Source organism: Vitis vinifera, chromosome 11 (assembly GCF_030704535.1).
Source record: "Vitis vinifera cultivar Pinot Noir 40024 chromosome 11, ASM3070453v1".
Lineage (NCBI taxonomy): Eukaryota > Viridiplantae > Streptophyta > Magnoliopsida > Vitales > Vitaceae > Vitis > Vitis vinifera.
The window spans coordinates 3,690,950-3,718,875 of NC_081815.1; the positions used below are offsets into that span (position 1 = coordinate 3,690,950).

A 27,926-nucleotide genomic window follows, 5' to 3' on the forward strand; every position below is an offset into this window, starting at 1 on the left:
AATAAAATATATTTGAATAATTATGTACATATTCATGCTTAATTATACCAAAAGCGTCAACATCTAAGAAATCTCAAAATTAAACAAAATATAGCCCCAAAAAATTTTTAATAAAATATCAAATACAAAATTATAAAACATTTATTTTGTTAGATTTATTATATATATATATATATATAGATTTAAATCAATTTAATTTTATTAACATTAAATAAATTTAAAAATCCAAACAAATTAATATTTTATAAAATCTATTTAAAATTCACATTTTTTTTCACACATAAAATTAGTTTTTTAAAAGGGAAAATTTTCTATATTTTTAACTTTTTAAAATTCCTAAATCAATAAAAGGATTTTTTTTTTATTTTTTATTTTTTTAAATTTGACGGGGTGCATGTGCCCCTGAGCCTATGGTGGCTCCGCCCCTGTCAGCTCCTTTCTTGTAAAATTATTGTATAAATGTGAAATAGAATGATGATGTAGTCACAAGGAAAACGATGGAAAGATGTACTTAAATTAGCGAGATACTCTTAAAGGCTTAAAGCTCAGCGCGTTTTACCCATTTTCCTTTTGGGATATTTATGGCCCGTTGGTTCAATTTCTGGTACAGCCTCCCACGCTATGCCCGGGATTGTGAATTTTCTTGTAAGGTTCCAGTGCAAAAGAGGACAATTGATAAAGCCTGTACCGCCAACGTGCCCCAATTAGAACTCCGCACGTGGAACCAGAAACCCCGTAAGGTCACCGAGTTGTGAGGATAGTCTATCCAAAACGTTCACTATTGACAGGTTGGTCATGACAAAGAAGAGCCTTCCTCCCGTAGCTGGCTGCAGTTTCTCTCTCTAAAACCTCCTTTGGGATCCCGCTGGATCCATCCCACTCTTGTGATCCAAACACATCTTTTCATTTTCTGCCATTTAATGTTAAATTTCGAAACCTAATCCACGGATTCTAATTTTCTTAATTCACTTGTTTTTTCTCCCAATTTTCCCCATATGAGATTGGGACTTTTAGGGTTTAGTAATCATCCAATCAAAACGATCCGGTAAATATCGTCAGAGCTGGGGGCGAATCAGTCTCACAATCGCCCGGCAGCGGCGCAATCCGGCATCGGAATCTTCTTCCTTCGCCCTAATGCGCCACGCACCCACACCCTCCAATATCTCCACCACATGGACTCCATGAACCGCCGCGCTGCCGAGCACCCTCCGTCTGCCTCCGCCGATTCCTCCTCTTCCCCTTCTCCCGCTTCCTCCGCCCCTCATGTCCCCGAAGAGCCCGAGTACTTGGCTCGATACATGGTTGTCAAGCACTCCTGGCGTGGCCGCTATAAACGAATCCTCTGTATATCAACCTCTGCGATCATCACTTTGGATCCGTCTACATTGTCGGTGACAAATTCGTATGATGTGGCGACGGATTATGAAGGTGCCACGCCGATCATTGGCCGCGATGATAATTCGTTTGAATTTAACATCAGTGTGCGGACGGATGGACGTGGGAAGTTTAAGGGCATGAAGTTTTCGTCAAGGTTTAGGGCGAGTATATTGACTGAGTTGCATAGGTTGAGGTGGAATAGGATTGGCGCTGTGGCAGAGTTTCCGGTGCTTCATCTGCGGAGGCGGACTGGGGAGTGGGTTCCCTTTGTAAGTTGCACTTTTCTTAGATTAATCATTTTTTTTTTCGCTAAGTAAGAGAATGTATTAAAATGTGCTAAAAACTCAAGAGTACACAAGACTTTTCTTGGATTAATCATAATGCAGTTTTGGATGATGCACCATGCTGGAAGCTAGTTTCTTGAATCTGCTTGTATGAAACATTTTAGTCTTTGGTTATTTATAGTTGCTAACTTGCTAGAGCCATGTAAGTGGAAATGGTAAAAAAAAAAAGGGATCAATGCTTAATGGATTACAATCTGCACTTTAAACCACGCAGAAACACCAAACATCTACCTTAACATTGACTTTGAATTCTAGATAAGTGGGATAGCTTTTAGAACTCAGGCTAGTATTTGGGAGGGACAGACAGATGAGAAAATGGATGTTTCTTACTCCTATAGAACTCAAGCAAATTACTTATGCAGCCTTCTTGTAAATTTTTTTTACTTGCTATCTTTGGGGGTTTATTTTATGATATCATTTTTTTGAGACTACAAAACACGGTAAGGAGGTCAGAGGAGTCTTTGGCTCTCTACCCATCTCCTAGAGAAATTTATTCAAGGTGGGAATCATTTCCTTCGACCATGTAGACAAGCTCTTTAGGATTTTATTTATTATTTATTATTTATTATTGATTATATTTATTTTGTTTTTTTTTTAATTTTTTAAAATTGGCCAAACTTCTATGTCGAACCAATAAAAATAGGAATTATGGTTTCCCAAATGTAGCTGTGCTACTATCATGTGGATGGATTCAAGTTCAGCCTTGTGTTTGGAGGCATCCTTTGCTATGATCTGTTTCTCCCTGTTTGGGAAGTTAGCTATTGTCATTGGTGTTAGGCAATTCACACACCAGCTAAAAAATTGTCAATCCAATTACATATTTATTCTATTGTGGTGTTTTTGGCTATATTGGAAGTACTTGATGAAAGCATTTACATCTTTAATAAATTATTGGTAGAAATAGAAAAAATAGGATAAATCTTGGTCACCGATTAAATGTAGCTAGGATGTTATGGAATTAAATGGTGATTCATGTAGTTATAAAATCACCACTCCTTTGAAAGCCTAATTTTATCATTGGGCCTTGAATTACAATAATTAACCTCCCATTGATACTGGTATAGCCATACTTATATCAAGTGGCTGTATCAATGTCGTAATGTTTCAAGTAATAAATTTCCAGCTTGCCTGATATGCTGAATTTTCTGTTTAACTATTGAACTTCTGCATTGATAACTGGTGATCAAATGTCTTGTACAGAAAATGAAAGTTACTTATGTTGGACTTGAACTCATTGAATTGAAATCTGGAGATCTTCGCTGGTGTCTGGATTTTAGAGATATGAATTCCCCTGCTATTATTCTCCTCTCTGATGCTTACGGGAAGAAAAACACTGAGCATGGAGGTTTTGTTCTATGCCCTTTATATGGAAGAAAATCTAAAGCTTTCCAAGCTGCTTCAGGGACTTCAACTACTGCCATTATATCAAATTTGGTATGGTTGTTTCTAAAGGTTTAATTCATATTTCTGTTTCAGTTGAATTAAAAATTGTATGATCTTCTGCTTTAAGGCTTCCTTCTTAGCTTCTAACTACCCTCCTCTCCACCCATAGGAAGGTTGTTTGAACTTGCCTACTGATTGGTGTTCCCGTGCTTGAAAATATTCTGCATCAGTTGTAATTTCATTGAAAAATTTTGTGCAGACTAAAACAGCAAAATCCATGGTTGGGTTGTCACTAGCTGTGGACAGTTCTCAATCACTTTCTGTTGCCGAGTACATAAAGCGAAGGGGTAGCTTATTCTAAACCATGTTTCATGCGCTTATCCACCACTCTCTCTCTCCTTGTTTTTCCTTGTTTTTGTTTGTCCTATTACTTTTTTCATATGTGATTTGATTCATTCACACCTCCTATGCAACATATGTAAAAAATACAGCCAAAGAGGCAGTTGGAGCAGAAGAGACCCCTTGTGGGGGTTGGTCTGTGACAAGGTTGCGGTCTGCTGCTCATGGAACTCTTAATGTTCCAGGATTGGGTTTGGGAGTGGGGCCAAAAGGAGGACTTGGGGAGCAAGGTGATGCTGTATCTCGTCAACTCATTCTCTCAAAAGTTTCACTTGTTGAAAGGCGCCCTGCGAACTATGAAGTGAGCATATGAATTCATTGAATTTTAAATCATTGGCTTTAGATACATGTCAAAATGTTGAGAGATACACATATCATTCATCAAGGCTTTCTTAATTTCAAAGATGTATGCCTTTATGAGATAAGCAAAATAAATGGTTTGCCTCACGGAATTTGTTAATTTTAGATAGTTGATTGGTGTCTCTAAAGTTTAAGGGTTTATTTTTTTTGCTTTAGGGACTGTCCCACTGGACATATATGAATGAATTACTGCAATTTTTGTTTTAATTTTTATTTTTTGAAAGTACCAAAATTTAATTTATTTTCATAATTTCAAATTTTATTTTATTTTATAAGGATATGTTAAAAGGAACTTAAGATGTACTTAAAATGTAATTTAGTTTATGCATTTGAATTTATTTAAAGGCTTTTTTCCCAAAGAGTGCAGCCACAACAAAAAAAGTTGTCTTTGTTAAATTCTAGGCTGGAAGAGACAATTTTCTCAAAAGCAAGGTTCAACTCTAGCATTTCAGTCTTTGCTTTTATAATACAATATGATTAACATGCATGAAGAAGTACAATTGCTTTTATAGTTTTTGTATGTTTTCTATTTTATGTTCATTTACACTTTTTATGTGCATGTGTCTAATATTATTGGGTGGAAATGCAATTAAAACATCATTGTACATTTATGCTTATAAGCAAAGTTGTTGTATTTAATGTTTGTTAAAACCTAGAATTACACACCTATCTTTGTCCCTATTTCTCACCTCTCTTTTTCAACTAAACCGCCATCTCACCTATAGTGCTATAAAAGACATTTAATTTCACTTTTAAACATTTTTTTTTTTTGGAGTAAGGCAAGATAATATATTAAAAACAAAAGACACCTGTGAAGCACCCTAAAGTACACAAGATGTATACAAAAGACGCCTCACAGTGCCTTCAAAAAAGAGGGTCAACAAAAACACCGCCCTCCTCAAAATGAGCCTAACTAGTTCACAAATTCTATTATAAATGGGGATTAGAAACTAAAAACAACTTAGACTAATACCAAAGATTGCAAAGGAAGGAATGTTTTAGTCTAAGCATAGAATGCTCTTCATTCTCAAAAAATCTGCAGTTTCTTCCTTCCAAATTGTCTAGAATAAACATAAGGGAGCAGTCTGCCATGCCTTTTTCCACTTTCTACCTACAAAAGAACCGTGCTAACCTAAAGAGTGTGTCTCTAACCGTGTAAGGAAGCACCCACTGTACCCTAAAGAGGGAGAACAATAGATGCCACAACACCCTTGTGTTGACAGTGAAAAAGCAAGTGATTAATGAACTCTTTCTCCTCCTGACAAAGAAAAGATTTATTTGCCAAGGACCAACCTCTCATCTTCAAATGATCCAAAGTTAAAACCTTTGACCAAGTAGCCTCCCAAACAAAAAAACTCACCTTTGGTGACACCTAAGAGTTCCATATCACACATGTCAAAAACAAAGTTGTACATCGCAGTTCTAAAATTGTATAGAGCGCTTTAACGACCTTATCCAAATTTCCTTATCCTCCTCTTCGCTACTCACTCTCTTCCTATGCAAGTTCAATAGGAACCTTTTCCACTTAATTCACCTCCCAATCATTTAGGAGCCTAAAAAAGTGAAGGGCCCAACAACCCTTTTCATCTGATCGATTCCAAACATCCACCACCCAAGCCTCCTTAAAATCAACAAAAGTAAAAAGAGAAGGGAATGTAATACAAAATGGCTCATCACCACACCACTTGTCCTTTCAAAAGCTAACCCTCTACCCATTCCTAATTGAGAAAGCAACTTTGCTAGCCACAAGATCCCAATCCTTCCTAATTGCTTTCTATAATCCTACCCCATAACTTTCTCTCACTTTCTTGGATCGCCACACACCCTCTTCTACCCCATACTTTCCAGATATTACAAGCTTCCATAAAGCCCCCCTCTCCTCAGCCCCATTCTCCAATCCTCTTCCAAATAATCATAAATAAAACTAAGTACACATTTCCTTTTGAATAAGGACCTGATTACAAGAACTGATGGGTGGATACCTTCTTAAAGTGATGTAGAAGCCCACATGCAAGAAAGTTGGTGGGGTAATATGAGGGTGGAGTTAATAAATATATTTTTGTTGAGTGTCAAGGTGCTTTTTGTGCTCTTTCTTTCAAGGCCTTGCTTTAGGCGCTCCTTGTTTATGTCTTGTGTACTTTGGTGTACCTTATTCTTTTACTAATTTATACATACCTATCTTTACCCATAAAAATAAAATAAAAAATGTACCTTTGTAACTTGAGCTCTTTTCCAAGTAATGCCGATATCTATTTAGGGGTGGGAGATTGATCTTGTTAAATAGTATTCTTTTCAAGTTCACCTATATACTTTATGTCCCTCTTTGTTATTCAAAGGAAGATGTGGATGAGACTAGAAAAGATTGAACAGGATTTTTTTTGTGAGAGCTACTACTTTGGGAGATGAAATGTTATTTAATAAATTGGTCAACTTTTTTCTTGGATAAAGGTAGGGGTGATTTAGGCATTAGTGTCTTGTCTTTGCCCAATGATGCCCTTTCTGGAAAGTGGTTGTGGAAGTATGGATGGACATGGATGGATTGGGAAGATGTGTTCTTTTGAGTAAGCTTGAAGGGTTGGTGGCTAGGTGGTGTCCTTTGAAGGGGCGGGAAAGGTTTGAAGTGTGCTTGTGGAGAATGATGAGATAAGGTTGGAGGAGTTTTGAAGTAGGGTCAAATTCATGTGGGGTGATGGAAGGAGAGTCAGGTTTTGGCATGGCTTGTGTTGCAGTGATTTTTCTTGGGCAGCAGATGATTGGGAGGAAAGGGATGGTGTTTGGTGTTGGAACCCTTGTGTTTTAAGGACTTTCCATGATTGATGTTGGAGAGTGTTAAGTCATTTCTTAGGCAAATTTATGAGGTGATGGATTATAGGGATTGTAGCAACAAGTTGATGTGAAGAACTGCTAAGGGTAGGAAGTTTTTTGTTAAATCTTTTTATGGTTTGATGGAGTTTGTTCCTTGGGAGTACTTAACCAGCTAAAGAATTTTGGGGGCCACATGTTCCCACAAAAGTGGGCTACTTTGCATGGAGTTGCTCAGGAGAGTTCTAACTCTGGACCAACTTAGAATCAAAGAATGAATGTTAGCTAAAATGAGATTATTTTTTTAAGATTGCAGAAGAATTGGCTAACCCAATCTTACTTTATTGTAGTGTGGCTAGAAGCTTGTGACATTTATTTATTCTCGTCATTTAGGTTTTGTTGGATTTCCTTCAGCTAGTGAAAGAGGTGCTTTTACATTGGCATGAGAGTTTTGTGGGAAGGAAAGATGAAAAGTTTGGAACTCTGTGTTGTTTGTTGTGGAACATTTGGTAGGAAAGAAACCAAAAATGTTTGAAGGATTGAAGTGGTCAATATAAGTGATCAAGGACTTCTTTATGAGTAACCTTTTCCGGTTAATCTAGATTTTGCTTGGGAGCAGATTGCTTTGTCCTTAGTTCCTGTTCAGATTAATTCTAAGCCTCTTAGGATCACTTTTGCAATAATTCTAAGCCACTCGAGACCAGGAGCTATTTGAGTTGCACTAAGAAAGACATTGGGCAGTTTTCTTCTTTAATCTGTTCACTTAAAACGAGGGATGGTTGGCCAGGTCAATGGATTCTTTTCGGTTTTTGGGAAGTTTTATTTTTTGTGTTGTCAGGCTTAAATATTTTTTTGTAAAAGAACTGTGCTTCATTTTTTGTTTAAAAATGTTACAATTTCTAGGTGCTTGCACTTTATGACATTCCTGAAGGAGGTATAGGAGTGCTTTGGTTGCAATTTTGCTTTTTAAACCTATGCCTGGGAATTTGTGTAAAATGAAAATTGAATGAAGTGAAAGACTGTCTTTCTTAGCGTTTAGGAGCTATTTGAGTTGTGCTTAAAAAGACATTGTGCAAAGGATAGTTATGTTTCTATATGTTTGATGGTTATGTCAAGTGTTAAGAATCTCAATTAGATGTGTGCAGGCTGTTATTGTTCGACCTCTATCTGCGGTAAGCTCCCTTGTTCGATTTGCCGAGGAGCCCCAGATGTTTGCAATTGAATTCAATGATGGATGCCCTATTCATGTGAGTAATTGTTGCCTCAACTGCATTTCAAATATAGCTTCTGCATAAAGTCTCATACCTTGGTTTGGACTTCAGGTTTACGCAAGCACATCTCGTGATAGCTTACTTGCGGCAGTTCGTGATGTGTTGCAAACAGAAGTAGGTAGATGGGTTCTCTCTTGGATATCAATTTAGCTTTTGAACTCATAATTTGAATATCATTTGTCACACTCTTGTGTTCTGTGGTGATTTAATCTCATAAAATGTGATGACCTTTTGGTTTGCCTTTTTCAGGGCCAGTGTGCAGTACCAATTTTACCAAGGTTAACTATGCCTGGCCATCGTATTGATCCACCTTGTGGGAGGGTTCTTTTGCAATTTCAGCAATCCCCTATTGGACAACAACGTCCTGTTTCTGATGTGGAAAGTGCAACCATGCATTTGAAGCACTTAGCAGCAGCTGCCAAAGATGCTGTTGCAGAAGGGGGCTCAGTTCCAGGGTCACGAGCTAAACTGTGGCGTAGAATAAGAGAGCTAAATGCATGTATTCCTTACACTGGAGTGCCCCCAAACAGTGAGGTGCCTGAAGTGACATTGATGGCCTTGATTACCATGCTTCCAGCTACTCCAAATCTTCCTCCAGAATCCCCTCCTTTGCCACCTCCTTCTCCTAAAGCTGCTGCAACAGTGATGGGATTTATTGCTTGTCTACGCAGATTATTGGCTTCAAGAAGTGCAGCTTCACATGTGATGTCTTTTCCTGCAGCTGTTGGAAGAATAATGGGTTTGCTCAGAAATGGTTCAGAGGGTGTAGCTGCTGAAGCTGCAGGGCTTGTTGCAGTTCTTATCGGTGGTGGTCCTGGGGATACAAATGCATTGGCAGATACTAAAGGAGAGCGCCACGCCACATATATGCATACCAAGTCTGTGTTGTTTGCTCATCATGGTTATGTTATTATCCTTGTCAATAGATTGAAGCCTATGTCAGTATCGCCTTTGTTATCAATGTCTGTTGTTGAAGTTCTTGAGGCTATGATATGTGATCCACATGGTGAAACTACCCAATATACAGTTTTTGTTGAATTATTACGGCAAGTGGCTGGCTTGCGTCGTCGCCTGTTTGCATTGTTTGGACATCCAGCTGAAAGTGTGAGAGAAACTGTGGCTCTAATCATGCGTACGATTGCAGAAGAAGATGCAATTGCAGCAGAATCAATGCGTGATGCTGCTTTGCGTGATGGTGCTTTGTTGAGGCATCTATTGCATGCTTTTTACCTTCCTGCTGGTGAGCGACGTGAAGTTAGTCGACAGCTTGTTGCTCTTTGGGCAGATTCTTATCAACCGGCTCTTGAGTTATTGTCTAGAGTACTGCCCCCTGGACTAGTTGCTTATTTGCATACTCGTTCTGATGGGGTTGTACCTGAAGATGCACAGAACATACCGAATCAAGAAGGATCACTTATCAGTAGAAGACAGAGACGCTTACTTCAGCAGAGGAGAGGCCGTGTCGGTGTAGGGAAAGGAATAACATCTCAAGATCATTCCTTACCTTCTGTTAACAACTCTGATGCTGGGGATCCAACACGGCAAAGTTCTGCTGCTTTTAAAGCGTCAGATAGCTATTACAAACCTGCTCCTGATCCAACTTCTGGACAGGTTCCAGCTGGACATCCATCTGTTGCTCACACAGGTGAAAACTTAACAAATGAGTTGTCCTCTACAGGGGTTCCACAAGTGGATTATTCAGCTGCTGTAGTTTCATCCGATGCTCTGGCAATGAACACAAAGGAGGCACTGGAATCGATTGCTTCAAATTCTGTTGATTCTGATCCCAATGTGGCTAATTTCCAGAATGCAGGCCTTCCAGCTCCTGCACAGGTTGTTGTGGAGAACACACCTGTGGGATCAGGAAGGCTTTTGTGTAACTGGCCTGAATTTTGGCGAGCTTTTAGCCTTGATCACAACCGGGCAGATTTGATCTGGAATGAGCGCACCAGGCAAGAGTTGAGAGAGGCTTTGCAGGCCGAGGTCCATAAACTGGATGTTGAGAAGGAACGAACGGAAGATATTGTTCCTGGTCGTTCGACAGTGGAGATCATGAGTGGTCAAGATAATGTGCCTCAGATATCATGGAACTACACTGAGTTTTCTGTTGGTTATCCCAGTTTATCAAAGGAAGTTTGTGTTGGTCAATATTATCTGCGTTTATTACTGGAAAGTGGCAGCAGTGGCAGGGCACAGGATTTCCCACTGCGTGATCCAGTTGCCTTTTTTAGAGCGTTGTATCATCGATTCTTATGTGATGCTGACATAGGGCTTACAGTTGACGGTGCTGTTCCTGATGAACTAGGTGCATCTGATGATTGGTGTGATATGGGAAGATTAGATGGTTTTGGAGGAGGTGGAGGCTCTTCAGTAAGAGAGCTTTGTGCAAGGGCAATGGCTATTGTATATGAACAGCATTATAAAGTAATAGGCCCTTTTGATGGTACTGCTCACATTACAGTTCTCTTGGATAGGACTGATGATAGGGCCTTGAGGCATCGCCTTCTTCTTCTTCTGAAGGTAATCAATATTACTTTCCAAGCTACCACTCAAAAAAAAAAAAAAATCAATATTAGTTTCCAAGCTACTATTTGTTTATTTATTTATTTTTATAGTTAATTGATAGACTATATAGGATGCTTAGTCAATTGCTTTTTTTTTTTAATTTTTGTGTTAGTTTTAGGTGAATATATTCTATCTGCTTCTTTGCACAATATCTATTCCACTTATTTGTCCTCCATAATTATTCACCTCATGTTTGTTTAAGAGGAACATGTGAGAACTACGCTTGAATATTGTCTTTGAAGTACATTTGAGCACAAATTTGTACAAATAAATGGGCTTGCTCATTTCCATTATCTTTACTCTTGATCAAATTCACTAATTTGTTGACATGGAATTTTTCTTTTAATGCATTTTTTATTGAATGGTATAAAACCGATTCTCCCTTTGCCCCTGATCTTGTTTCTCCCTTAACACCTCCCATGTTCTTGCTTCCTTCTAGATCTAATGGTAACCCCTTTTTCTAGTGGCTGAGTTTTCCTCAAAGGTTCAACTTTCTTTTTGTACCTTTTCCCCCTTATATTGCTTGAAAAGTACTCATACTTGCATCATCTTTGTATTTTTTTTTATTATTTTGGATCAGAAATAGTAATTGTAATTATACTATATAGAAGGATGTATGAAGAAGGATGAGAGATCCTTCATAAAGAGAATTTGTATGGATGTTAAAAAAATAAACAAATAGAGATCGGTACAAAAAACAAGAACCCTTTTGTATCCTAAAATAAAAAAAAGGGGTAGACTGCTAGAAGAGAATGAACAATTCCTCTCTGGCAAGATCACAATCCTTTGAATGTGATGAATATTTCATGATTCTCTATCCATTGCCACCCAAGAGAGGATTATCATCGAGTCGTCTTCATCCATAAGATTGAGGACTCTCAACCACTTTGCAATTTCCAGCCCTTTAATAATGTCAGAATCTCTACTTTGATAGCTAGGCTGAAACCAACTACTTTTGAGAAAGCTCAGGTTGTCCCAATTATAGAAAACGGTTTCTACCATATTGCCAATGAAAAAATGGAGGAAAAGATATCCATCTTCTCTCTCCCCAATTACACTAGCAGCAGTCAAGGCTAATGGTTTTATCAGGTCTCCTGAAATTAGTGCATGTTTCACTGTATGTGCAGGTGCTAATGAAAGTTTTATCAAATGTAGAGGCTTGTGTCTTGGTGGGAGGGTGTGTATTAGCCGTTGATATGCTGACAGTAGTTCATGAAGCATCAGAAAGAACGGCTATTCCTTTGCAATCGAATTTGATAGCTGCTTCTGCTTTCATGGAACCATTAAAGGAATGGATGTTTGTTGACAAGGAAGGTGTACAAGTTGGACCACTGGAGAAGGATGCTATCAGAAGATTCTGGTCAAAGAAAGGTATTGATTGGACAACAAGGTGCTGGGCTTCTGGGATGTCAGATTGGAAGAGATTACGTGATATCCGTGAACTTCGGTGGGCACTAGCTGTTCGGGTTCCTGTTCTTACTTCAACGCAGGTACTGTTGTATTATGCATGTTTACTTGAGTCTATATTACATTGTGAATGCTACATTGCACTTTGAGTTGATTTTGACTAAGTTTACTTCACCACAAACTGCAGCTACTGGTGGACTGCATTTGTAGTTGTATCTGGTTTGGATTAATGTTCTTTTAATGATTCTTTTGTTCCATTCACTGCCTGAACTTGTTGATTTTTTATGGATATTCAAGTTCCATATCTTTTATGTTAAATGACTGCGGTCTTGTATCTGAAGCTGTCTATATACATTGTCATTGACTATTTTGAAAACAAATGTCCTAGCTCACTAGTTAACTTTTAAAATAATTTTTGGGCATGCCTGTATGAATCAGTTTTTTAACATGGATTTTATTGTTATTTTAAACTTCAATGGTGCTGATAGTGTCATCCTTCTGTTGTAACACTAAAAATGTATTTGAGGAAAAGATCCTTCCTTGTATATCTTGTTAGCATCCTTGTGTTGCTGGAGTCCAGCATCTGGAATGTTTGAAGATGTATTTTGTGTAGATTCAGTTCTGCATATGAAATAAGTACTAGTGCTTGTGATTTTATACTTCTTTCTTCAACTGTTTGTCGAGGGCATCATATCCTTTCCTCTTATCTCATGTTAGTTTCATTTGTCTACATTCAGGTAGGGGAGGCAGCATTGTCCATATTACATAGCATGGTATCTGCACATTCAGATTTAGATGATGCTGGTGAGATAGTTACCCCAACTCCTAGAGTGAAACGGATCTTGTCAAGTCCTCGTTGTCTTCCACATATCGCACAGGTGATTCCTGGAGTTGTTTTGACTTATGATTTCTGTATTATTCATAGCTGTTGTCTATTTAAAAATTTAATTAGCATCCATGTTTGTGTGTGGGGAAGGGTGGATTTTGGAGGGGCTTTGTTCTCTTTCTTTCTTTCTTATATTTTTTTTTCAAATAAGGATTGGTTTATTAATGTAGATTGTTAATCTAGAACTGGTTTCTGGCTGTCCTTATCCAACTTGAATGCAGGTGATCACAAACTTTAAGGCATCTGTCCTTTTTTATTTTTTATTAATCAGAGCTGGAACCTTAAACCTCTGACATTACCCACCCCACCTGTTGTCATGTGAGTCAGGCCTCGAGGGCAAAGCATCCAATCCTAAATAATATGCTACATTTCTATTGCTTGTGGTCTGAAATTTATATATATAGTGTGTAATTCTATTATTTTGACTTTCCACTTTTCCCTCTTATCATTTCATGCTGTTGAAAATAATTTCAATACTGATTTTTTAAGACCTGGGTCATGGTTGTCAGAAACTTACAGTGCATTATATTATATGCATGGTGCAATTCATTTTCACATAAAACACTATTTGTCACCTATATATATTGCATCTTGACTATATCTAGTGATAGCTATATGATAGATAATACAAATGATACAGCCACATTTGACTGCTTTTAACAGCTTTTATGAAATATCAGATTTAATCTTTTTTCTTAAAAGGGATTAGTATATTATTGTTTAAAAGGTACTTTAATCCAGGTTATTATTTAGATTATTTGTGTGTTAACATTGAGAATGACCACAGATGAAGAATGATTTTGGCTTAGTGTATTGAATCTTCATTTTGAGTTCTTTTCCCCATTTAGCTGCATGATTATGATGAACTTTGGAAGTTAGAACTTTAATCATAGCTCATAATCATTAGTCCATGCAAGTACATGGTAACACAGCTGTATGCACTCTCAAGTTGCAAGGGGTTGGGGTGGGGGATGTGTGAGGTTTGAGTTCCTGGAGGGACCAAAAAAGGTGTTGCCTATCATAAAGAGTACATAGTTACCCGTGCTTGATCATAGTTTCTCTTCGGTAAGGAACTTGGAAGTCTTGGCATAATTATATTTTTGAGGGGCTAGTTGAAATCTGTAACTTAAATGGATAGTTTAGACCCTGTTTGGTAACTGTTTTAAAAAATAATTTGAAAAAAGTTCTCTTGTTTTTTTTTTTTGATAGACAAAGGTAGAGTGAATTAATAAACACCTAAAAACAGGGGGCGCACCCTATGTATATAGGCAATATACAAACAAAACCCAACCAGGCTGCAGAAAGGAGAAACAAGACCTATAATAGGGAGGCTAGTCTTATTTTAGTACACCCAAAATTTCAAAAAAAGAGGGATTGTCCAACCCCAAAACCTGCTAAGACCACTCTAATATTTTTTGTGAATTTAGTTATACATTGCTTACTTTGGTCATGCTAAACAGATATGTGTGTCTGCCTGTATGTATTATATATTTTCTAATCTATTTTTGGATATGTAAAAGGACTAATAAGACATGATACGATACGATACAATACAATTTACGAGTTGGCATTTGCTAATCACAAGTATTTTGTTCCATATTTATGGCCCTCGATTTTATTATTTTCTGCATAAGTGATGCGGAAGTTGATGCAATGATGGTGAGGCATTTGTAATAATGGTGACTGGATGCAGTCTTATATTTAACTTTCTTTGAATCTGGAATTTTTTTTTTACCTGTGGTCTTGTGTATTCCACACCTCTTTGAAAACCTGAAAAATGGACCTTTTCTTCCAATGTGCAACATCAGTTCTGCTTTCAAACTCTTTTTCTTGGGCCATCTCATAGATTAATGCCGTAATTTTTGCTCTTTTCTTTCTAGCTGTGGCATGCTCGGTTGGCGCTCATTAGTGAACCCCATTTTTTCCTTTTTTTATTTATTTATTTTCTAAGGAAAAATTGTGTAATTCTTACTCAGTGCACTAAACTCTTCACATATCTAAAAGATATTTAATTCTTTTTTTTTTTCTTTTTTTTTTATAAGAGAAGCATTGTATTACAGGGAAGCGCTAAACTAGTGACTCAAAATGTACAGAAAAGAAATGGAATACTCACCCCCTAACAAGAGAAACAAAAAACTGTCCGCAATGATATACAAAAAAATGGCCCCTCCCTTAATGGGAACCCACCCAATCAAAAAACTCCAAAAAGGTCGATAGAACATCTTTAATAAACAGTTTAGTCCCCGACCAAAGTGAAATAAAGTTGTTTGAATTTCAGCCATTTATAAACTAAAAAGTTCAAATTTATAGATTAACTCTTCCAGTGCAAGCAACTTAATGCCTGGATCAAACAAGGCTTGCAGTGTGGATTCAATAAAGAACAAGTATAACAGTTTCTATGGTGTTAAAGCATCCAGTATTTTTATCTTTGTTCTAAGTTTCATTTAACTATGTATTGTTCATGTATGATAAGAAGATATAATTTTTTAGTGCTATTTGTCAAGAAGTGTGCTTAGAATTTGATACAGATTAAAATTCATTTAATTTCATAAGTGAACCTTTGAGGTTTCATTTGAGTAGGCCTTTCCTATTTGTCTAAGGTTTCATTTGAGTAGGCCTTACCTATTTGTCTAAGTGCTAAAATTGGATGTTTGAGTAGTAATATCTTTCTTTCTTTCCTGTCTCCAAAGGCTATGCTCACTGGGGAACCAAGTATTGTGGAGGGTGCAGCTGCTTTGCTGAAGGCTGTTGTTACTAGAAATCCCAAGGCAATGATACGTCTATACAGCACAGGTGCATTTTACTTTGCCCTGTCATACCCTGGATCTAATCTCCTTTCAATTGCCCAACTCTTCTCAGTGACTCATGTCCATCAAGCATTTCATGGCGGCGAAGAAGCTGCAGTTTCTTCTTCGTTGCCACTAGCAAAACGTAGTGTATTGGGTGGACTTCTCCCAGAATCCTTGCTGTATGTGTTGGAGCGTAGTGGTCCTGCTGCGTTTGCAGCAGCTATGGTATCTGATTCTGATACTCCTGAAATTATATGGACACACAAAATGAGAGCAGAAAATCTGATCCGGCAGGTAGTTGAAACCTTGAATGAGGCACACTGCAGATTTGTTTTGGTTTATTTTCTATGATATTTTATTTTAAGATTTTCCATGATTCCTGGAATTTTTTTCATGCACCTTTCATCACGTCAGGTGTTGCAGCATCTTGGTGATTTTCCTCAGAAATTGTCACAGCATTGTCATTCATTATATGATTATGCTCCAATGCCACCGGTAACATATCCAGAGCTAAGAGATGAAATGTGGTGTCACCGCTATTACCTTCGAAACTTATGTGATGAGATTCGGTTTCCAAATTGGCCAATTGTTGAGCATGTTGAGTTTCTACAGTCATTGCTGGTAATGTGGCGTGAAGAGTTGACAAGAAAACCTATGGATCTATCTGAAGAGGAAGCTTGCAAAATACTTGAGATATCCTTGGAAGATGTATCAGGTGATGATGCCAGTAACAAACACTCTTCCGAGATTTCTGAGGATATTACTAGCATATCCAAGCAGATTGAGAATATTGATGAAGAAAAACTCAAGCGACAATATAGGAAACTTGCAATGAAATACCATCCTGACAAAAATCCTGAAGGCAGGGAAAAGTTTCTTGCTGTACAGAAAGCTTATGAGCGCTTGCAGGTAATTTATTTGCTTCTAAATCTAGTGCATATTAACAATTAAGTTTCTATTAACAATTAACTTGCTTAAAATTATGAAGATGCCCTTGAGACCATTAGACCATCATACATTCTGTAGAAATTCATGTATGTGTATGACTGCTGGTACTTGCAAGATGAGCTCTACAAGAATGAACTATTTCAAAATCTAGATTCAATATCTGAAATTTGAACTTGTATTTTATTTGGTATCTTAAGTTCTATCTATGAATTTAAGGGAATTTCAGAATGCTATTCTTTTCAGACATGGAATGTGAAGAGGCCAAAAATTGTAGAGGAGCCGGTTGTGCAAACAACCAAAGCGAATACTTTGACCAACTTTAAATATTTTTTTTCCTGTAACTAGCTTATTGGATGGTGATGTGGGTATGAAAGTTCATTAGATTTGTACAAAGACCTATCACTTTCTAATTGTGGGATGTGTGATATCTCTTCTTTCTTGTAAAACATGTTGAATATGATTTGCATGGTCCAGAGATGTCGTTGTTGGAATATTTGAACAGTCTGTGTCTGATGTCATCTTGCTTTCTTAAGTTTTCTCAACACAACACGATATCTTTGTTGACAGGCTACCATGCAAGGCTTGCAAGGCCCCCAACTTTGGAGGTTGTTGCTTTTATTGAAAGGACAGTGCATCTTGTACAGGCGATATGGACATGTGTTAGAGCCCTTTAAATATGCTGGTTATCCGATGTTACTCAATTGTGTCACTGTGGACAAGGATGATAACAATTTTCTTTCCTCTGATAGAGCACCTCTCCTTGTTGCAGCATCAGAACTCATTTGGCTAACGTAAATGCTCATCTGCCATTATTTTCTTTTGTTAAATTTCATTATAGATTTTGAAATTTGGGAGGGAGATTGACAAATTTCACTTCAATCTTTCTTATGTGTTTTAGATGTGCGTCTTCCTCATTAAATGGTGAAGAACTTGTAAGGGATGGTGGGATCCAACTTCTTGCAACTCTTCTTTCCCGTTGCATGTGTGTAGTTCAACCAACTACTCCTTCAAGTGAACCATCCGCCATCATTGTGACCAATGTGATGCGAACCTTCTCTGTTCTGAGCCAATTTGAGAGTGCCAGATTTGAGATGCTTGAATTTTCTGGTCTAGTTGATGACATTGTCCACTGCACTGAACTTGAGCTTGCACCTGCAGCTGTTGATGCTGCTCTACAGACGATTGCATATGTTTCTGTATCCTCTGAATTACAAGATGCCTTGTTAAAAGCTGGTGTTTTATGGTAAGTTAGTTTGTTATATTAATGTTTTTTCCCCATTATTTTTTGGTGTCTTGCCCCAGCTTCTTTTTAATGTGATTGCTATACCTCAATTCCAATGACATGTATATCTTTCTTAACCTGGTTTGAAGAGTTGTTTTGAGCAAAGATTACAACATAGAAAAAAAAAATTGAAACATCCGGTCCCTTCCCATCTTGGATTGAGTGGCTTTCATTGTCTTTTTGAATAGAAGAGAACTATGATGTCTGTTAGCCCTGGTATTCCATCATATTAGGTGTACCTTTTCCATTCTCATGTTCATTCTTATTGTCTGTGTCTTGTTTGTTTAATGGATTGTAGTTATTGAAACATATCAAAACCTGTCATTTAATGGTGTTAAACATGATTTTAGGTATCTATTGCCATTGTTGCTTCAGTATGATTCAACTGCTGACGAATCTGATGCGACGGAGGCACATGGTGTTGGTGCTAGTGTACAAATAGCCAAAAATTTGCATGCTGTTCGTGCATCTCAGGCCCTGTCAAGGCTTAGTGGTTTGTGTACTGATGGGATTTCAACACCCTTTAATCAGGCTGCAGCTGATGCACTCAAAGCTTTGCTAACTCCAAAACTTGCCAGTATGTTAAAAGATCAGTTACCCAAAGACTTGTTATCCAAATTAAACGCAAACTTGGAGTCACCAGAGGTAAGTGGTCTTACTCTTCAAGTGGAAGAAATGAGTGTTTGTGTATGAGCACGTTGACATTTCTTCAGTGAAAGTTCATTTAATTGCTTGTGAGACAAATAACAATGCCTCTGTGGCTTTTTGTTCATAAGCATTTATTCATTTTTCATCTGGGAGGAGGATATTGTTTTGTCCTTTTTGTTATAGAAGAAAGGGATAACATTATTAGTTTGAAGTTATACAAATTCTTATGAACAGACATTGTTAGATGACTTTCAATGTGCTTAACTGGAGTTGAAATGTTTAGTTGTCCTGCCATTTCTTTTGGCCGCAAGTCCATGGCATAAACATTTAGTATAAATTAGAGCCACTAATGTGTACCAACTACCTAGTACGTAAACATTCTCACCCTAAACCCTAGAAAAAAAAAAAAAAAAGGGAAAAAAGGATAGGCAGCACAAGTTAGGAACTACACCAATTGGGTCCAAGGCAGCACATATACACCAATTGTATATGTACTTAAAAGAAGGTAAGGACCCACAGAAGATCACAGATAGTTCTTATTATGTCCAAGGGTTTGAGATATTGCCCTTAGGGTCCTGCAGAGTTTCATGGGATCCATGCCCAAATGGTATTAAATAGTTCCTTCCATGAGCTTTAATGGGTACAATTATATGGGAGTGTTAAGTGTTGATTTGGAGTGCAAGTGTTAAGTTAGTTACCTGAGAGGTAGCCTACTTGCTTTTATCATAAAGTATTTAGTCCATCAATCATATTTTTTAGGCATATGGTTCTCCTTCAACTGTGAAGTTACAATTCAATTTTTACTATGTTATTTAGTTTATCAACCTTGTGTTGTCGCAGATTATCTGGAACTCTTCTACTCGAGCAGAATTACTAAAATTTGTGGACCAGCAGCGAGCAAGCCAAGGCCCAGATGGTTCATATGAAGTGAAAGATTCACATTGTTTTGCATATAAAGCATTATCAAAAGAACTTTATGTTGGCAATGTGTACTTGAGAGTCTATAATGATCAACCAGACTTCGAGATCAGTGAACCAGAAGCATTCTGTGTTGCTCTTCTTGGTTTTATTTCATTTTTAGTCCACAATCAAGGTGCTGCAGTTTCGGATGACCAGGGCACACTTAATCTTGATGGCTCATCCTTCAATACATCTGAGGTTCAAACTGATACAGCAGATGGATCAGTTACTGTACAGAATGTTTCTGATGATTCTCTGGTAGTCTCTGATGGGAAAGTAACAACTGATGAAAACTCCGAACTGGTTAAGAACCTTCAGTTTGGATTGACTTCTCTTCAGGTACATTGCTGAGTGGTGTATGTTGTCCTACAATTCAGTTAATGACTCTGAAATTTATGTTTTTTTATTGCAGAACTTACTGAAAAACAGTCCAAATTTGGCATCCATATTTTCTACTAAAGAACAGCTGTTGCCTCTTTTTGAGTGCTTCTCTGTGTCTGTTGCTTCAGAAACTAACATTCCTCAACTTTGCTTGAGTGTGCTGTCACTGTTGACTATGTGTGCTCCCTGCTTGGAGGCTATGGTTGCTGATGGATCCAGTCTTCTCCTTTTATTACAAATGCTCCACTCTGCCCCTAATTGTCGTGAAGGGGCTCTTCATGTTCTTTATGCCTTGGCAAGCACACCGGAACTTGCATGGGCAGCTGCAAAGCATGGTGGAGTAGTGTACATTCTTGAACTTCTCTTGCCTTTGCAAGGTAAATATTTTCCCTTTACCTTCTATGTTTAAACTTTGTGTAAGTTCATCCTTAATGACCAAAAGGCTTCATCATGCAGAAGAAATTCCCCTACAGCAGAGAGCAGCAGCTGCCTCATTGCTAGGAAAGCTTGTTGGGCAGCCAATGCATGGGCCAAGAGTGGCCATAACTTTAGCAAGGTTTCTTCCAGATGGCCTAGTATCAGTTATTAGGGATGGACCTGGTGAAGCTGTTGTATCTGCTCTTGAACAGACAACAGAGACACCAGAACTTGTATGGACACCAGCCATGGCAGCTTCTTTGTCAGCGCAAATCGCAACTATGGCTTCAGATCTTTATCGTGAACAAATGAAAGGTCGTGTTGTTGATTGGGATGTGCCTGAGCAGGCATCTGGCCAGCAGGAAATGAGAGATGAGCCACAGGTATCTCCTGTTCTATTCTGTCCTTTTTATTCAAATATGTACCTGTACTGTTGAGTGGATTTCAAATTTTCATGGTCATGCAGGTTGGAGGAATCTATGTTAGGCTTTTCTTGAAAGATCCCAAGTTTCCTCTTAGAAATCCAAAGAGGTTCTTGGAAGGACTGCTAGACCAGTATCTTTCATCCATTGCTGCCACACATTATGACATGCAAGCTGTTGACCCTGAACTACCTTTGCTTCTGTCTGCTGCATTGGTTTCATTATTACGAGTACACCCTGCACTTGCAGATCATGTAGGATACCTTGGATATGTGCCTAAACTTGTGGCTGCAGTGGCCTATGAAGGAAGACGGGAAACAATGGCCACAGGGGAAATGAAAAATGGAAACTATACTGATGGAGCATATGAGACGGAGGAGGGGTCAACACAACCCAATGCACAAACACCACAAGAACGTGTACGCCTTAGTTGTTTGCGTGTTCTACATCAACTTGCAGCTAGCACTACATGTGCTGAAGCTATGGCAGCAACTAGTGTCGGAACACCTCAAGTATGTTCAGAACTATCTGTTGTTTTCCCCATGAAATTAATTATATATTCATAACATGAATGTGCTGGATTATCTTCAAGTTTGTTGGAATGATGAATTCCCTTGTGGTGTGTGGGATCATGTGGTTTAGCACATTATTTAATCTACTTGAATTTGAAAATCCTAAGTTGATGTGTCTGACAGGCGTATCTGAAGGGTTCCATCTTTTTGTTCCATTGTTTAAAAATATATAGTTTTTCATTTCTTTTGGCAGCATTAGAAGTTTAAATGCTGGAATGAAGCCTGATTTAACAATTAGGGTTCAATTATATTCATATAATTTTCAATTTTTTGAAACATAATTCTCTGGGTTAATATCTTTTGGGATATTTTATTTGTTTTCGTAAAAATTCTGATCTACTGAAATAGGTCAGGAAATTTTAGGAAAGAGTGTAAAGAGAGGAAAAAGGCACTGAAAGATATATGCACCTATGACACCTTGGAGAGAGCTTCCATCAAAGGGTTAACTGACTAATTATGCAGACAAGAAATGGAATTGAATCTCACATGTTGTTGTAGATGCTCCATATTATTCCATGAATGAAGGAGAGTGACTATTGATAAATATGAGGACTGCATCTACTTTAAATGGATGGATGAATGATCTTGCAAAAAGGTAGTTCATGAGCTGCTGTTGTTAATGTTGAATTGTGAGAAATGGATTCTCAAGATGCCACCTTACATTGTGATTCCATATGAAGTAAGGAGATTGGTATTTAATCCTTCACTGAAATTAGTCTCCTAACTGAATTTACTGACTCCAGGAATTGATTCTAGAGTTCCTAGTTCCTACTATTAGATCATCATGTGCAATCATTCTTAATGGGTATTTGTTTGACTGCAATGATCAGATATTCTGGCTTTAGCATCTTGGGAAACCCATAAGTATTGCAATTAAATTTTGGTTGTTTGTAGACCATTCAGGTGGTTTTAACAGTAATTTTTTTATGACCGTTTTCTGGATTCCTGCAAACATAGTTTCCCAATGCCTGCTAGGTTTGTAATGATTTGTAAAGTTTGAGTGGGCTAAAATATAGGCTTACTTGTTCTTTTTGTTTACTCTGTTAAAAATATTTATGCAAGATGTGTCATTGGCATCCAGTTTTTCTTAGGTTGTTCTCTGTTATGTTCCATTAAAAGATTGTTTGTCAGGTCAGATCACTTCATGAAGCCTGTGATGTAACTCAAAACTCTGGAAGACAAAATTTGAAATTTATTGATCCATAGTTGCATTTGGCAACTTCAGACATGTGTAGTGCTCTGTGTTTATCTTATATATAATCGGTATCTAGAGATTCATGCTTGTTGGTCTTTGCTTCCAGGTTGTACCACTCTTAATGAAAGCTATCGGATGGCAAGGTGGAAGCATACTAGCTCTTGAAACACTGAAACGTGTTGTGGTTGCTGGAAATCGAGCTAGGGATGCACTTGTTGCCCAAGGGCTTAAGTGAGTGGCTTTTATAGTATAGATAACATATTCTGAGTTTTTTATGTTTTTATTGGGGTGTGGTTTTCAATTTGCAAATCCATGTCCAGGTGCATGTCATAACATGTATTTGGACACACAAGCAAACATAAACCTACTTGGCATGCTCATTGATTTTATTCATATTCTTCCTAATACTAAAATTTTTTGAATGGGATAGTTATTTTGTAGTCTTAAAGACATAGTTTGGCTTAGGGTTAATTTCACTCACCTCCCGTAAGGTTTGAGCTAAATACAACTGGCCCCCATTGGTTTGAAAATTCATCAAATACCTCCCTTTATTTTGAATTAGAGGGGAGGTGAGTGAAAATCTCAAATGAGAAGGATAGGAGAGGCATTTGATGAAATTTCAAACCAATGGATACTAGGTGTATTTAGCCAAAACTTTAGGGGAGGTCAATGAATTTAACCCTTTAGCTTATTTTTAGGTCAAATTGGGCTAAGTGAACATTGAGAAAGTAGGATCAAATACTTCAAATAATTTAACTGCATTCTGGATTGAAAACTGTGGTGCACTCTCCTATAATTGCTACAAAGCATTAAACCTGAAACTTGCAAATATTGGAATACCCTTGCTAATTTAGCTCAATTCCTGAAGTTCTGGGTAAATATTAACATCTTGTTAAGGGGCTCTTCTCCTATCAACTCGATGATACAAAAAATTGTTTGATATATTAAATACAATAGGTTTATGCTTGTTATGAGGCAAGATTGGGCATTTGAATTGTGATCATCTGCTCCATTATGGTCAATAGCTATGTTGCATGAATTCAGACACGTGGTAGGTGTGGGTGTTTCAAGCGCTTGCTAATTGAATATAAAGAGAGAACCTTATCAAGGATCTCTTTTGGACTTAGATGGGTGGGTGCACAATGTTATTGACCAATTAGCACTTGGAAATGATTTGGTACATTCTGCTTTCCTTGTATATCATTTTTTTTTCATATTTAAAGAGAGTTTTGATGTATTTGGAGGATAAAATTTAGGCACTTGTATAATACCCAAAGAAAAAATCAATCCTCCTTGTCAACTGTGTCTCTATTGTTAACGATTTTTTTTTCGATGCAAATTTTGTGGATCATGCAGGGTTGGCCTCGTGGAAGTACTCCTTGGCCTTCTTGATTGGAGGGCTGGAGGGAGGAATGGACTTTGCACTCAGATGAAGTGGAACGAGTCTGAAGCATCCATTGGACGGGTGCTTGCTATTGAGGTTAGAGTTTTGTTTATAATTATAAATCTGACCTAGACTTTGCAATTTCCTTTCGTAGGGCCTGTTAATTAGATGCTTCTCTGAGTGTGAACTCTGAACTAAATTCCCATTTTTCTGTAAGAATTCTGATCTAGTGTAGTTCCCCTTCATTTTCTATTCTTTATTTCATTTAATTACATAACCATTCCCATGAGTTTTATATTCACCTTAAAAAATTTCCATTCCGGTTCCTTAAATGTGAAGATGGGTTCTCAAAAGAGTGTTGTATCTATTTATCTTAAACACAGGTGGCTGTTATAATCTTTTTCTTGTTCAATTGTCCTATACTCCTATTTAAACATATCATAAGCAAGTTTTCACTCTTTTAACTGCTGTTATGAACCAAGTGTTACATATTTCCTAATTTTATTTAGGTATTTCTATTAGGAAGGGAATAATATGCATTCCATCCATTGACTACCTTATTACTGGCTTACCCAATGTCAGTTTGTGATGAATCACTTCTCTTGTTAAGCAGCTCTAGCTTACAGGAAACTCTTAGGTCCCCATAAAAGCTCAATCTTTCTCCCAAGTGTTCGAAAAGCTCTCTATTGATGGTGTATTCACAGTATTCACATATGAATATGATGAAAATTTACTTGGAAATTGGTTTGTTTGCTCCTTTATTAATTAGTTTAGTTCAATATGCATTCTCATACCCCTTTCAAGCAAGATCTTCACTTGTTTTACTGCTTGAGTTTTCTAATTATATTATTATTACAGGTCTTGCATGCATTCGCAACTGAAGGGGCCCATTGTTCTAAAGTGCGTGACATATTGAGTGCCTCTGATGTAAGTCTTGACACATTTGTTTCTTCCATACTATTCATTCACTTAGTTTCAAGTCTTGACTGGTTAGTGCCTGTTGTCTATCTTTTCCAAAACTTACCTATTGTACAATCAGGGGAGTTGATTGCATATAATTTTTCATTGTTAAGATGAGAGTAAAAGACAGGACACATCTAAATAGAACTGAAAGCAAAAAAATTTGATTCATGTGCCTAACCTAGTTGGAATATCAAACTTTGTTGCATCAAGTTTTATACTGGTTTTGGCCTGAATATGAGAATCCATTTCTCAATACCCAGGTTTTCTATTTGTTTGAGGGTTATCTCTATTAATTTGATTAGTTGCATAAAAATTAGAAAAGACCTGCTGTAAGTATTGCCACTTATCAAACTTCTCATTTCTCTTGAATCAAAACACCTGGTTTTTATTGCCTCCACAAATTATTATTAGCTACTCTTCAGAAAATCCCGACTTTGTGACAAGTGGAGGTTGAAGTGCTGATCTTTTGAAACCTGCCCAAAAATTTGTGACCAAATTCCTCATCTTTGCTGGATTTGCAGGTTTGGAGTGCCTATAAAGACCAGAAGCATGATCTATTCCTTCCTTCTAATGCTCAATCTGCTGCTGCTGGAATTGCTGGTCTTATTGAGAATTCATCATCCAGACTCACTTACGCCCTCACAGCTCCTCCTCCGCAGCCTGCTTCCTCAAGACTTCCTACCTCAACTACATATGACACTAATGGAAAGCACGATTAGTAATCCATGATCAAGCTATTGTTAAAGCTTTCATACTTGATGCATCTGTATAGCGTACTGTACAGTATTCTGCTTTTTCTCCGGTCTTTCTCTTTCCAATTTTCTCACAGAAAATTCAAAGGATAAAATCAGTCTTTCCCTGTAAAGAAAACCTCTAAAACATTTGTATATTTAAGTCGGTCTATTGCCCAATTTGTTATCAATAGGTGAGGTGATTTTGTATGAATTCATATGAGTAATTTCTATTTTTTGAGTTGACTTGTATGCTTCTCTTTTGAGCATATGAGCAATTTCTATGTTGGGTGCTTTGTTGCCTTTACTTTTTCTGGAAGACCATTCCATTTGTTCCCATGCAAAAAGATTTAAGGGATGAGGTACTTCCCTCCTACCAATCCCATATTTCCAATAATTTACTAAAATTTGAAGTTTTTTATATTGTAAAATTGGATAAAATAAAGAGAAGAATTTAGAGAAAAATGCAAAGAAAGATGAATTTTAAATTTAATATTATTCTATTAGCCATGATGAAGTCTTAATGATAATGATTATGATAAATATTTTTATAATATCGGCATATGAAAGATTTAATATAAAGAATGGTGATAATCATAAATTTTTTAACATATTTATCACTCTTCTTGGATGGCAATCATTTCTAAAATATACATTAGGGAGAATTGTGTTTTGGGCCCAGCTGGGCCCAAAAATTAACAAATGGTCCATCTATGTTACAGAATTAATAGAAAGGCTATGAGATTTTGAGTGACCTATATACCCTTCTAATTTTCAAGTCAGATTGCTGTAAATTAAAAGGGAGAATTGTGTTAAATGTGAAATGCCATGTCACCTTCCCTTCTATCAGTACTCTCGATGAAACCTCTGAACTGAGCAGAGCTTATCAATGGCGTCCCAAATGGCGATCCTCTCCAGAGCCCGTAAAACCCTCCTCAAAACCCTAAACCACCACAACAATCCCTTTAAAGCTTCCATTTCCACCTTCACATTCCTCTCCCTGGAAGCCCAACTCGCCGAGCCCAGCCTTCCCCCGCCATCTCCCATTCCACTTCCTCCCAACCCCGCCTCAGGGAGCCCGCTCTACAAGTATTTTTTATGGATGGATCTTTACTTTATTTATATCAGGATGATGCAGACAGGAAAAGAATCTATGCCTGATGATGAGTCATATGAATTGGTTGTTGGTATGCTGTTTTTGACAGACCAGATTGATGCTGCCTTGAGATATGTTGATTTGACTTTGAAATCTGGTTATATGTTGTCAATGAGGGTTTTTGCTGAGTGTGTGAGAAGTTGTGTTAACAAAGGCAGGCTGGATGCTTTGGTGTCTATTATAGAGAGGTGCAAGGTACATGACTAATTAGAATTTTTTTCTAGATCATCTGTGTTAGGAGGAACACTTTCTGGTTATGTTTCTGTTTCCGACCTCGCTTCTCTGGAGTGTGTACCAGACAATGGATCAAAATAAAGCTCTTTCTCCCTCCTGGAACATGTGCATCTTCATTGCAGATATTGCGATGTAATAGGATAATAGCAAGTTAGCTTTTTATGCCCTGTAATTCATAGCCAGATGGATTGCTCGGGGTGAGAATGCAAGGGGTCATGTTCTACTCTCTGTGGATGAGGGGCTTGTTGTATCAGCACTTGGAACTGCTGGTAAGACTTACAGTTCTACTCTTGTAGATGCATCATGGGCGATCCTACGAGATCATTGCGTCAAAAGAAGGCACCTCAACCAGAATCTTATCTTGCAAAAATATATGCCGATGCAGCATTGGGGAATTTGCAGAGAGCATTCAGCTCTCTGCATGAGTTTGAAACCGCTTATAGGAACTCCCCCAAAGAAGCAGAAGAGGATATATTCTCACCTTTTACATCTTTACATCCTTTGGTAATGGCAAGCTCCAGGAAGGGTTTTGAAACTTTGGACACGATTTGTCTTCTTATCTGTAAAAGTTTCTGTTCTCACAATTCATTTACTATAGTTGGTTGATTTTCCATAAAGTGATACTGAAATCTGATTAGGTTGTAGTTTGTTTTTACTTTTATTGTTTTTAGTCGTTTAGGTTGAATTTAGATCGCGAAAAGTAGGAGGGAAACTCAATTGGGAGAAAAAATGGAAAAGGAAGAAAAAAAAGCTTAAACTTCTCTAGCATACTTTTCCAATATTATTCTTCTTTTCTATAGAGAATAAAGAATTTAAGAATGTATAAGTTCTTAAATAATTTTCATTATATTTCAATTGTCATCAATTTTCTATGGAAAACGAGACTATTGTTTTTTCTTTCCCATAGCACTTTCCATGATCTGAACAAAGTCTTAATGAATCTGAAACTGGAACATAAAAAATATACACTTACCTTTATTTGTCAAAAAACAAACAGGCACACATATACATGAAACCCCTTCTCGTCCTTTATCAATTTTTTTTTTTTAT

At 37.4% G+C, this 27,926-nt stretch overlaps 2 protein-coding genes across 3 annotated transcripts; both read left to right on the plus strand.

The window, feature by feature from the left end:
- The first annotated feature begins 780 nt into the window (after positions 1–780).
- Positions 781–25,770, plus strand: LOC100262770 (dnaJ homolog subfamily C GRV2). Of its 2 annotated transcripts, XM_002281506.4 has the most exons (22): positions 781–1,646; positions 2,922–3,155; positions 3,364–3,451; positions 3,596–3,804; positions 7,811–7,912; positions 7,988–8,050; positions 8,186–10,456; positions 11,629–11,991; positions 12,646–12,786; positions 15,485–15,877; positions 15,998–16,492; positions 17,099–17,322; positions 17,430–17,774; positions 18,164–18,458; positions 19,302–19,760; positions 19,834–20,179; positions 20,259–20,602; positions 20,686–21,153; positions 22,515–22,639; positions 23,765–23,888; positions 24,651–24,719; positions 25,277–25,770. In XM_002281506.4, exons 1-22 carry the CDS (start codon positions 1,173–1,175, stop codon positions 25,472–25,474), a joined length of 7,830 nt encoding a protein of 2,609 aa, XP_002281542.1. In that variant the 5' UTR covers positions 781–1,172; the 3' UTR covers positions 25,475–25,770. The 2 variants fall into 2 exon arrangements, with proteins under 2 accessions (XP_002281542.1, XP_010656371.1); XM_010658069.3 differs by lacking the exons at positions 781–1,646; positions 2,922–3,155 and having other exon boundaries at positions 7,801–7,912.
- Positions 25,771–26,619: 849 nt separating this feature from the next.
- LOC100257646 (pentatricopeptide repeat-containing protein At1g26460, mitochondrial) lies at positions 26,620–27,027 on the plus strand. The gene is made up of 2 exons (XM_010658070.3): positions 26,620–26,837; positions 26,941–27,027. Exons 1-2 carry the CDS (start codon positions 26,640–26,642, stop codon positions 27,010–27,012), a joined length of 270 nt encoding a protein of 89 aa, XP_010656372.1. The 5' UTR covers positions 26,620–26,639; the 3' UTR covers positions 27,013–27,027.
- Positions 27,028–27,926: the final 899 nt, after the last annotated feature.